Raw genomic sequence first — 12,459 nt, 5'->3', positions numbered from 1 at the left:
GACGGTCGACACACATTCATGACACATTATGGAGTTTTATCAATTTTTACTGCCCCTATTCGCCAAAAGCATTTGAACAGAAATGCAGTAAAACAGCTGTGTCAATTATTTTATGAATTTGAGCTTATTCTAATGTGTTCTCTTTGTTGACAGAAGAGCAACAACAATGCTTCTCATCAAATGACCCGCATGGAAAAGTCTGGTAACTCTAATGCCAAATCATGACTTTCAATCAGCACTAAATGTTTTTGTGAAGGGAAATTAAAAGATTCCTTAAAATTCAACAAAATGTTTATTCAAGAAACATGAAACGCACAAGATTAAGACTATGATTCTGGATTTCACTTTCTCTTCTTCCTTTTCAGAGCTTTCCATTCTCCCTCTTGAGTGGCTAAACTGCCAAGCAGCTCCTTGACCTTCCTCTTTCTTTCTGCATCCCTGAAACACACAACATATGTAAACGTGTTAAAGGTGTTGCAGTGGTTTGGTTCACGTTCGCGCACACGAACGACGAGTTTCATCCGTACCTGTTCATGACCTCGCTGAGCTTCTCTCTGGCCAGGAAGCGAGAGTCCTTCCTGATCTCCCTCAGGGCTCCCTTGAACTCCTTTTTGTACTTGTGCTTTAGTCGCTCCTTCTCTCTCTCCTCTCTGGTGCTGCCGCGCTTCTTTCCATAGTCCAAGCTGTTAAAAAAGATCAATTAAATCAAAAGAAAAGCAGATGGATATACATTTAGCATTTATTTATTGTTAAACAATAGGATCCGGAAGGAAGAAGTCTCTCTTGACGCTTACACTTCCACAATCTTTGGTGTAAACAATTTCAGGGGAATCGGCTTCTTCTTCTCGAAAACTAGCCGAGTGTGAGTCACAGAGGCGCTGCTGATAGCTTCCAAGATCTCGCTGTGAAGCTCCTGCAGCAAAACAACAAACACTATAATTAACTGACAATACATGTACACAAAAGATAAGGACACAGAGAGAAAAAGCTGCAGGGAAACTTTGCTTCATTAAACCAACGTGTTTCTAACCTGTAAAGGACTGGGTAACATGTGTGAGGAAAGATGCTTGGAAAGAAGCGTTCTGATTGGCTGGAAGATGTGCGTGAAGGAGGTGAGATCTTTGTAAAGCAGGCAACATCTCTTCACCAGGTCCAGGCAAGTAGACAAGCAATTCAACCTGTAAAAAAAAAAAAAAAAAAGACAAAAGGAGGAAAAGATATACAGTTAAGTTTCTGGCAAGTATGACCCATCCACCTACATTTTTTATCTTTTTTTGCCCTTGGCAAAAAAGGAAGAAACACTTGGTAATCGTCCTGTGGTTACATTCAAATATGTACAGAGATATTTACATATTCAACGTCTCTACAGGACAGTTACCAAGCGTTTCTTCCTTTTTGCGAAGGACAAAAAAAAATTGCATACACTTCCTATTGTTAGATGTCTGTTAACAATAGGAAGAGCATGTAAGTTTCCATCTGACATGAAAACGTTTTATCCGCCACTCTCACATCCTTCTGACAAGCCAAACCCAGTAAAAAAATAACTGTATCTATGGCAAATTTAGAAGTTACTCAATCTTTTAGATCAATTTAACATTTCAAAGAAAACCCTTCAAACTTATACAGTTTGGAAATTGCAACTACCAAGATTTAAAAAAAGACATTGACGGCAGCCTATGAGGTCCTGTACACATGGAGATGAGCACAAAATACCCTAGTAAAAATTTAAGAAAGAGTTTGCGTCCACAACAACGAGTTGCAGGACGACAGAAAATTGTGCACTAGGTATGCCGGGCCAGTAGGTGATGCTGTAACATTCCCATAGAACCGCACAAAAAAACCAAAAAAAAAAACGCAGAACAGCTGTGCTGCCAGGTTTCTGTTCAACTGGGGTTTGTTTCAGTACTGTAGACTGGAAAACAACCAGTTTGGGCAGGCTGTTAAAATTTAAATTGCTTTTCACAACATTTGACAGGTTTTTAGAAAGTTCAGAAAAAAATTATTCCGAAATAGCTGTAATTGTGCGGCAAGAAAAACACAGTACATGTACGTTTTAATAAAATGTTTTCCTGAACTCGTACTACTCATTCATTTGAAAATGTGTAGAATCTGTCGAACGTGACATCATCAATGATTACGAGTCTTTGGTTAATCAACTGTCACTAATTATGGTATCGTAAAAAAACTTCATGATTTAAAATGACGTAAAACAATATATAAGTCCTATTGTGTTCAATAAGAGTGGAGTCTATTGCTATATATATATATATATATATATATATATATATATATATATATATATATATATATATATATATATATATGAAATGTAGAAAAAAATAAGTAGCTTTCCATAATGAATAGGACAAGCATATTCATGCATTAGCTTGAATATGCTTGAATATTTCTGCATAATTTCAGTACTGTGTGCGCATCTTCATCGTTATTTGTTTAGAGACAATTTAACCTTCATGCAGAGCACACTCACTGACTCGTTATTTAATCACTCCTGCAAAAACGACTACAGTCGCCGTCCTTTGGAAACACAGCAGCTGGTGAGCATGTGTCTGAATAGCCAAAAGGAATGCAGAAATTAGAAAATAACTGGGCACCGAGGTGTGAGGACATGCAGAAATGCATTCGCACGGTGTGAAGGAGATCAATGCTTTCTCTGTCTTGGACTGAACGTGTGAATCACTTTATAGGAAAAAACTGGAAACATGTTTATTGATTAAATTTACATGTTTTGACTTACACCGAAATGCTTAAACACAGAACAGTTTTATTGTAAATGATTAAACAAATTTTATTTTTAAATCTAGTTCACATTTTTTGTCCTTATTTGATATAAACAAAAAAAAAAAACAGTTTCAGAAATATGTTTTTTTTTCTATTATTTCAAAGCCTGAATCATTTTTGAGCATCTAATTTAATGTTTCTGACTAATATTTATTGTTGGGTACAAATAAAAATGCCCACTCTCTCAAAGGGTGCATGAACGTACTCCACCGAAGCCTGTTTGCAAGCTTTGCTTTGTGCCCACACACCAGCTGCTGTGTGAAAAGCACGCCTGTGACTCAGACTTGCACGAGGGGACGCTCTGAGCCACAAAGTGTGTGCTGGTAAACACGAGCATGGTGGTCTATCTTAGGCTTTCACATCCACACTGTGTCAATGAAAGTCGCTAACTGGATCAATACAGAGAAAACACGCAGACTCAATCAACAGCTGGTTGAAGGAAGGGGAATGTTTGTCCTGGCAGAAACAGAACAAATATGTATTTTTGTACTATAATCTTGTTTCAGTCTCAGTTTTTATCTTTCATTACATCATTTCATTTTTGTTCTCCTGATAGTGTGAAACTCTGACACAGATACGTCTGACTGCTCTGTTTAGGCTTTTTCATTATTTACATACTTTAATCAATTACTTGCACAGATTATAAAATGACCAATGGTAACCCTGACCTGTTATCGGTGGTGTTCCACACAGGCCTGTCCTCGGCTCCCTTTTTTTTTTTTTCCCCCTCATATGTAATCTCATCTCCGTGGTTCTGATTTGACCTTGCCTCTCTCTGCCTTATTTGATTGTTCAGAGAAAAAAAGACTTTTTTTTTAATGACCCCAAATCTTGATCGCAGTTAATAGATCATTGGCTCGTTCATCACATCATAACAGTAATGTACATGTAAGTATTGATAGTACATTTTCTTTTGCAACATTCTGCTTGCCTTTACTTAAGCCTCATCATCTTTTTTCATCAGTATCCCCCTCCAAACAGAGCAACTACTTCTAAAAGCTCTTAGATTTCTCATTTTGGTTCTTGCAGCTCCATTCACTAAGATTTACGTTAAGTCTGTAGTCTGCAGAGGCACCAAAACCTTCCTCAACCTTCTTTGATCAAAATACAAGCAGAATATTTGGTGATACAGATTTCTCAAAATGCCCACCATCTATCAGGACACATCATGCATGTCCTGACTGACTTTGTTGCTATTAAACTTCAAATGTAAACTAAATAGTCTAATGAATCAGAAAAAAAGGGAAAGCAGTGTCAAAATAGCAGTGCTAGCTACAATTTAGCTAGCACTGCTTTAGCCATGCTCTGGATCTTCTTTTAAATATGTCATTATTGTGGTTGTTACTGCCACCTAGTGTCTTGACATAGCTACTACAGCCCCTGAAAATTTTTTTTTCCAAAGACAAGGAGAAAAACAGCAATCGTTTGAATGATGATTTTTAGCTTAAAGCTTTTATAAGCTTGCTCCTTCACACTCATCTCAAGTCTTCAAACATAGCACTCCATTCTGAACTATCCCTTTATTTTTCCTCTTGATCACATCATGTGAAATCTTTCAAACACATTGCTCCCTGGCTCTGTAATTCATTCCCTCTTTCTATTTGAACCATAGTTTCTTTCCCTTCATTCAAAACTCACCTTTTTGATTGGCTTATTCCCAGTCTTTACGTTCACCAAATATGCTAAACCTAATTGTATTGTGTGCATTTTATCTATAAAAGTGTATTTGTTGAATTTGTTTGTTCTGAATGAATGTTTTCTTAAAGGCAACTCTGCCCTCGAAACGACCTACATCTGAACATCAACATTTTTTACATACTTATCCTTATCTGGATATTTAAATTCTTACCAACATTTTTCTGGTTGTGTTATTGCTAACAGAAGTCATAAAATGTTCAAAGTGATTGCATCGAGAAAAAAAAAGTCAAATAGGTGGCAGTAGCTAAACATCAATACCAAGGAAATGCGACCTTTCGTTAACGTCAGCTACCATCTTTCTTTAGAATTTAATTTGACTGATTTATTAAAGGAGATATCAAACTATTCGATATAAGCTATCAATATTAAAACAACTTAACACACAAAGTGCTCTAAGTCTTACCTGTAGTGATCTTTGTTGAGATCACTTTTGAGTTCCAGCTGCTGGGTAGCAGACAGCGGGAGGTTTTCCTTTCTCCAGCTGCTGCAGGACTCTGAGTTAGATAACACAAGCAGATCACTGTACTTCCCCGACAGCCTGAAGGGGGGCACCACCATGCAACCTGAAACAAATAGGCAAAATATGTCAGATCTGCTTCACTTCAAAAGAAAACTTGCAAAGGTGAACCAATAGAAGCTTTAACAATGTGAACATACCTGCAGAGGCCTTGTCCTGCACAGCCAGATGTAAAGTTCCACTCAGGAAGTTGATGAGCTCCGGCAGGAAGCGCTTAGACAATGAGACGTACTCCACGGCCAGACAGCACAGCACTAAACCTGACGTTAGGTCTTGTAATGATCTCACCAGACACTAAAAAGCACAAAATACACACAGACGGAAAGAGGTTAAATATTTGTTGCAGACAATAAGCATCTTGGTGGGAGAATAAAAAAGATCCAGTAGAACTATTGGTTTAGAAAATGTAAACTATGTTTCAGCTCTATACGTGGATAATTTCTTCCGGTCTAAAAAATATGAAGCAGAAGTTTTACTTACAATTTTACATATGATAACAAACAAACAAACAAAAAATTTGGGGGAAAAAATCCAGACAATAATCAGGATGCAAATTGTCTTACCTTAGTAAGGGTCAGGCTGATAAAAAGCAGGGCAGGAGTTGTGACAGGATGCCTGAAGTCTGAGGTTGGGAACAGCAATGCTGTCACTTTGAGGTAAACGAGCTAAAAAATACAAAACACAAACGAGCTTTGACATGGTCTGGTAGAACCACTGTAGATCAGTTTATTATTATTATTATTATTATTATTGCTTTGTAACACTGGTTTTGCATAACTTTCAAAGACGGTTTGGATTCAAAGTTTTGTTAAAAAAATAACTTTTCTTGCAGCCGTGCAGATGAAGGAGAGAAGCAGAGCTAATTGATGAGCAAGAACACACACACACATCTTTTTAGTTTCTGAAACATTCATACTCGTATTTGAGTTTTTATTTTCACCCATTAACTGTGGCTTTTAGAAAACTACAGCCATTATAGTTAAACCTTTAAAATACTACAAACAAACAAACAAACATGTTTTTAACAGTTAGCAAAATCCCACTAACAACCATTAGTCACAAATTACAATTAAACTATCTGTATGGAAGTGATCTTAGGGGAAAAAAAGGCATCTTATTGTCCAACCATCACAAACATAAACGCATGGATAATCTCTAATGAGATTTCAGTAGTTGTTTGCTTCTGTCTGCTGAAAAGGAGCTTTTCATCAACAATTCACCTGGTTTCTGTGAAATGCAGAGTATAAATATGTAGAAAAGCAGCTCGTGTTTTAACTCCAGTATAGTGGAGGATCTGTGATGCTGTGGGTCTTTGTTTCCCCCCATAGCATGGTAACATGGAAATTCATGGCACCATAAACACTGCAACACGGTCCATTGAAAAGAAGTTAGCATTGGGTTTTTTCCCAAGACGATTACGATCTAAAACATGTTGCCAAGTAAAGCAGCTTCCGTGGCTGTTTGTAAAAAAAAAAAAAAAAAAAAAACTTAAGAAAAAGCATGAGGGAGGAAGAGGAAGTCAGTTTTCTAGTTAATAATTCATACCATGTCTAACGTGGGAAAAGCAGCATGACCTTTGACCTCAACTGCCTCCTCCATGCTGTGAGCGGCGTCTCCGAGGATGCTCTGCATCGACTTGCCGGCTGCTTCGGGAAACATCTGACACAAAGCGTACAGCTCCCTTCAGAAAATAAAGAAGACAATGTGAACAAATCAATTGTTTTTTTTCCTACATTTTAAGCCTAAGATGTAAAGTAGGGAAAGAAAGTCACTTTCTGAACTCACGGAATGAGTTTATCTATGGTGCCGAGCTCTGGTGGACTCCTTGTAGCCAACTCTCCCATGTACTCCATCAGAAAGCCCACAAGTTTCTGAGAACAACAAAACAAACAACTTAAATTCACGTAAACATCACTTGGATGAGTCGTACGTTTTGGTGGCGTACCTGCAGCTTGAGCTTGTTGCCTGCGGCCAAACTAGGGTGGTTGCACTTCTGAGTCCTGGCCACGATGAGGCGCTGGTTGTCGGGTGTGTGACCGTGAAGCAAATCTTTCAGGTCTTCGTAGCTTTCGGGAGCTAAAAGAAGAGAGAGACGTTTTTAAACTGTTTTGGAGAAGAAGAAATCTTGATGAAGAAGGCCTCGACGTGCATTTTGCGATTGAAAATAATCTCTAGCAGAGTGAGAGCAGTCACCGGCGAAGGTGTACGGGAGCTCTGCTTTGGCTGCCTCCTGCCGGGCCTTCAGCTCCTCTCTGCTCAGAGTCTGCTGCTGCTGCCTGGAGCTGCTCGCTTCCTCTTCCTCGTCGTTCTCCTCGTTTTCACTTTCCTGCTCAGATTCAAGGTCAGAGTGACCGTCTTCGTCTTCGCCGCTGCCCTCCTCTCCCTCTTCTTCCACATCATCCTCATCATCATCATCATCATCCTCTTCGTTTTCGCCCTCTGCCTCCGAACCCTCTTCCTTTTCGCTCTCTCCCTCCTCTTCCTTGTCGTCTTCAGTCTCTTCCTCAATGTTCCATTTTCCGTCCTTTCGGAAAGAAAATAACATTTATTTTAAAATAATAATAATTTTAAAAAAAATCTTTTAAGGCCCCTGTTGTTTTGAACTGAGATACCTGATAAGCGAGAGTTTTCTTGTCGTGCTTGTCCAAGACAAAGCCGTCGTTCAGGTCGTCGGCGGACATGTGGACTTGACTCTGCACACCGTCCCCGCCCTCATCTCCCATCATCCTCCTCAGACGGTCAGCCTGAAGAAACGTAAAGCAGATTACAAACCCGTTGCACAAAAAAGGTGCAAAAACAAAAAGCAGCGATGACAGCTACGGCTTTTGCTGCAGTCACCTCCAGTTTCTGCAGTTTCTCCTTCTCCTCCTTGGCCAGCTCCTCTGGGGACTTCATCTTCTCCGAGGGTTGGGCCTTCATCTCGAAGCCGAGCTCTCGGACCATCATGTCGTACTCCTCCGGCTGGCAAACCCAAAAAAGAAGCAGAGATCAGAGGAGGACTAGGTGTGAGACAAAAACCTTGCAGGGTTTTTTATTTTATTTTATTTTTTATCTATACCTTTGCTTTCTCCTCCGGTTTGTCGACGTTTTCGGCTTTGGGAGTTTTCTTCACCATCAGAGCCTGAATGCTTTTCCAATCCTGATCCAGCTTCTCCGTCAGCTCCTGGGCCTCCTCCTTCTGCACCTGACGCTCCCTCTGTGAACAAATGTCTGCATCATTTTCCAGGCTTCTCCAATCTCACATTTCCAGAGTTCTCTATGCATTTCAGCAATGTTTAAAACATACATTTAAAAGGGATGCAAGGTTAATTAAATGAAAGAAATGAATGCATGGACAAATAGCTTCTCTGTAGGAATGCTGTGTTGAACATAAACACCAGAAAAAAAAAAATCACTGCAATCATTAGTTGGAAAAAAAAAAAGTTATTTTGCCTAACAATTAATCACGTGCTGCTCTATCAGCTTGACTGTGTAGTCGGCTCACCTTCTCCTGCTTGGACTTCTGGATGAGCTCCTCAATCAGTTCCTGTCTGGATTTGATCTTCTGACCCCCCTGCTCGTCCTCCTGGTCCCCCCCAGATGTCTTCTTCCTCAGCAGACCCCCTCCGCCTCCAAAGTGGGAGGCGGTCAGTTCAGCTGCATAACAAAATAAAACGCCTTTAGCAACAAATCGACGACATAACTCGCACGCGACAATTAGATGATGGGAATTTTCAAATGAGGCCAATTTACATCAGTAAATACACAGAAAAACAAACGAGAAAAGAAAAAAAAAGACCTGCATGCTTGTAATGTTTAATGTTTCCATTACGCAACGCAGTTTGAATTGATTTGTTGCTGAAAATGCGGCATACAAATAAACTTACCTCTCCTGAACAATCCATGAGCTACATAGCATTTTTTTCTAAATGTGTCTGTGGTTCAGACTTACCTGATAATAGGCCTTTCTCCTCTGATTCATCATCGCTACCAACAGTGTCATTAAATTTCTCAATTTCAGCCAACGACTGGCCGTAATGAGTCAGTTCTTCCTCCTCATTCAGGTTGTAGACGTCTCTCTTTCCATGGGCACGCTAAAACCCAAACACCAATGGAAAGAAATATAGTAGTAGGTCACAGTGTAGGTGAAAGCAGCATTGGAGAAAGTGTCAGGTTTTTGTGGATGTACGCGGTTCTATCGAGCACTTCTACTTGTTCAATAAAAACATTGTTAAATATGTCTTATTTCTTAAATCTTCAATCATCCAGACAACAAAGACCAAACAAAATGATAAGATTTAGTGCCAATATACAACAAGCATTTAGGCAGTAAAGCAGAGGTTCCCAAACTGTTGGGCGCGCCCTCTAGGGGGGGGGGGGGCGCCGCGCCATTGCAGGGGAGGGCGCGGGAAGCCTTCTGGATGAAAAAAAAAGAAAGAAAGAAAACATGAGCGCTGTATGCGCTCAGTTTTTACCTTAGAATGGCCAAGTCTTTGTTATTCTTATGTCAATTTGATACAGTAGGGGCTTCTGCATTTCCCATATTTGTGTCCTCTGTCACTTTTATGAGCAGTTAAAACTGTTTAATCTGTTGTTAACATGTGGTAACCTGTTTTTCCGAGCCGCCTTTAAATGCAGCATGAGCGCTACGAAGCTCATGCTGGGTTTCCACCTGCTGCTGCTGTGCGGAGCTACGTAGGTTTGTGTTAGAATCACGGCAGCAAACCAGCAAAACGCAAAGAACTTTTCACAGTTTTCCCCAAACTAACCGACTGAGTTGAGCAAAGCTGTTGGATGCAGATAATGCTAGCTAAAAGATGACTAGCTAATATCATAATATCAATACATCACCTTAAGCTTAACAAGTAGCCTTTAGGCTACTGATGTTGTCTATGTTCGGCTACGTACATTCATTTTGCCCCCCAAAAAGTTGATCCCCTCCCCCCCACAAACATCGTTCAAAAAGGCAGCTATTTGTAATCCATAGGGGGGGCCCAGAAAATGTTTAGAAACCACTGGGGGTGGGGGGGCCCAGGTGAAAAAGTTTGGGAACCACTGCAGTAAAGAAATAATTGTTCTTGCTTTCTGTGCCAAGTCATTAAAAAGTAATCAAATCCAACCCAGATCAATGAAGAAGTCACCAACCTGTCTTTCAATGGCGAACCTTTGAAGGATTTTGTCTTCTGGAGCCATTTTGGCATCATATTCTCCAAGGCGTCTGTCGATGAATTTGTTAGACTTGTTTTTCTGTTTGTATTCCTTCAGGAGCGTTTCTTTTCGCTGTAGACAACAACAAAAAAAAAAAAGTAAAAAAAAAATATCCTTATTGTTGAATCTACTATCTACTTTTTAATCATTGGTTTGTAATTCCATTTGCTTCAAAAATCCTCTCTCAATACAGCTCAGTGTTAAATTGACGGTGTTTATGTAAATCCACACCCCACTTTGTACATTTTTTATTTGTTTAAAAAAACAGAAATTTCTGAAACCATGCACCATTTTTCATTAGCATTATAAAAATATTCTTTTGGTTTGCTCTAAATGTTGCATCATGTATAAAACTGATTAAAAACAAATAAAACTTGTACTTTCCAGAATTAATTGATAATCTGTCAAGTTTGAAAAGACAAGTGAAAGACTAAGCAGCAACAAACAGATGATGGTAAATGTAAATAAAAGGTTTGTGGTATCAATTTTTCTTTTCAAATATGTTTCTATATTTTATATCTTTAATATAAAAACATGTTAACGAAATTCCTCTTATGAAAACAAGGACAAACTTTAATTTAAATTATTACACAACATAAAAGCAAATCATAAAGGCAGTAAAAGTTAAAGAAGCCAGATAGTTGAGCTGTTTCTCACCTTAAGGATAGCTTTGGAGCGGGATACTCCTGGCAGACCCACGTCGTGTTTGCTTTTCCTCCCCAGAACATCAAACTTCTTTCTGTTAATTTTCACCTCAAAAGGGTTGTTTTTGATCTCAGTGGCTGCTTTGGCTTTACGGACCTTGTCCGCAAGGTTCTTCTTTTTAGGAGCCTTCCCCATCTGTCGTGGAGAACAAGCAGATAATCACGCACCGATCGCTGACTTGTCATATAACAGAGTTCATAAAGATTTTCATCAGTAAATCCAGCAATTCCCTACATTTTCTAAGTTCTAGGTCTTTTCTTTTTTGCCCGGTTTTCAAACACAAGTACACCAGTTAAAGGCAGATATTCTTACAACAGTCAGACTAATCCTGGATTCTGCAGAAAAGAACACAAAGTAAGGAAGGAAATAAAAGACATATGACAGACAAATAAAAAGGATGGACGGATAAAACTTGAACAGAATGCCACAGACGTAGATACAGGAAAAACAAATATTTTTACATTTTTTTTTTTTTACATATTTTGACATACTTATCAGGATCTCGGAAACTTGCATCGTATAAGCCTTTTCTGACCTGACCAGCAATAATGAACTCTGTATTTGTGCGTCCTTTCACAGTTAATGTGTTAGTTTTTAAATAAACCTTAATGAAAACACCCGTACCTTTCTTTTCTTCATTCCCTTTATATAAAGTTAACAACACACTTATCAAACTTCAGTTCATAATGTCCATGTGGCAAGTTATTGACGAGATTAAACATTAAATCACATGATTTGTTAAACTAAAACACCCCGTAGGGAAAACTACTGATGTGTATAAAGAAGTTAATAAACAAGAGGAAAAAGAAGTGTTATTTTCAGCACTAACCGTCAACAACTTGTAAACATACGAAAAGTCTCAGACAGAAAGACACGTTTACCTTAAGGCCACAGCGAGGAGTCGAGTTATTAAACTCAAGTGGATAAAGAAATCAAACAACGACTGTAGACAGTTTCATATATAATTGTTTGTATCCACGTTTCTTCACCAGGTTTCCATTTTCCAGCGTGCAGAAGGGTCACAATGCCGATAGTACTTCCTGTGGTATGTTTCCAACAGCGCCCCTAGTGTCAGAAGCACGTCTCTACATTTGCATTAATTTTTTTTATAGTATATCAGTAAAACTTTATAATGCACATGGAGATGTTCACTCTCTGGTAAACTCATTTTGAGGCTTCCTTTTTTTCTTACCCTGGAAGGAAATAACAATTCACCTTTTAGGTTAATTTAGATCGCATGCCAAGTATACTGCTGTACCAGTGAGGCAACCATATTGTTTCAATTTTTATTTGTTTAAATATACATACTAATCTTTACTATGTATTATTTTCTTTTGGGACTAAATAGAAAAAACTAACTTAAACAAATACATTGCTGAAAGTTGCAACAGTGCTCGATGTTTTTGGGTAGTTTTGTTTTTTGTAAATAGATATTAAATATATTTTTGGGATGAAAGGGGCAGATATTACGAATTTTTTTTTCATTTTATTGACTTGTATATTTTTTGCTATTATAACTGTTTTGTTTTTAATGAAATTAATAAATAAAAAAG

General features: G+C 38.6%; 1 protein-coding gene across 1 annotated transcript; it reads right to left on the bottom strand.

Annotated features, from left to right (window-relative positions):
• Nucleotides 1-273: 273 nt before the first annotated feature.
• Nucleotides 274-11,974, bottom strand: nop14 (NOP14 nucleolar protein homolog (yeast)). The gene is made up of 19 exons (XM_014966855.2): nucleotides 11,788-11,974; nucleotides 10,859-11,041; nucleotides 10,139-10,273; nucleotides 8,946-9,087; nucleotides 8,499-8,650; nucleotides 8,073-8,210; nucleotides 7,853-7,975; nucleotides 7,627-7,758; nucleotides 7,208-7,538; nucleotides 6,960-7,090; nucleotides 6,800-6,885; nucleotides 6,560-6,695; nucleotides 5,578-5,679; nucleotides 5,155-5,308; nucleotides 4,901-5,060; nucleotides 1,031-1,178; nucleotides 795-913; nucleotides 528-683; nucleotides 274-438 (listed from the first exon to the last, which is right to left on the bottom strand). The coding sequence occupies exons 2-19, from the start codon at nucleotides 11,039-11,041 to the stop codon at nucleotides 342-344; spliced, it is 2,625 nt and encodes an 874-aa protein (XP_014822341.1). The 5' UTR covers nucleotides 11,788-11,974; the 3' UTR covers nucleotides 274-341.
• Nucleotides 11,975-12,459: the final 485 nt, after the last annotated feature.

This window comes from Poecilia mexicana, unplaced genomic scaffold, assembly GCF_051168715.1.
Source record: "Poecilia mexicana isolate PSO_F unplaced genomic scaffold, ASM5116871v1 scaffold_12, whole genome shotgun sequence".
Lineage (NCBI taxonomy): Eukaryota > Metazoa > Chordata > Actinopteri > Cyprinodontiformes > Poeciliidae > Poecilia > Poecilia mexicana.
The sequence above is the reverse complement of the archived record's forward strand: the minus strand, read 5'-3'. Positions and strand labels throughout refer to the sequence as shown.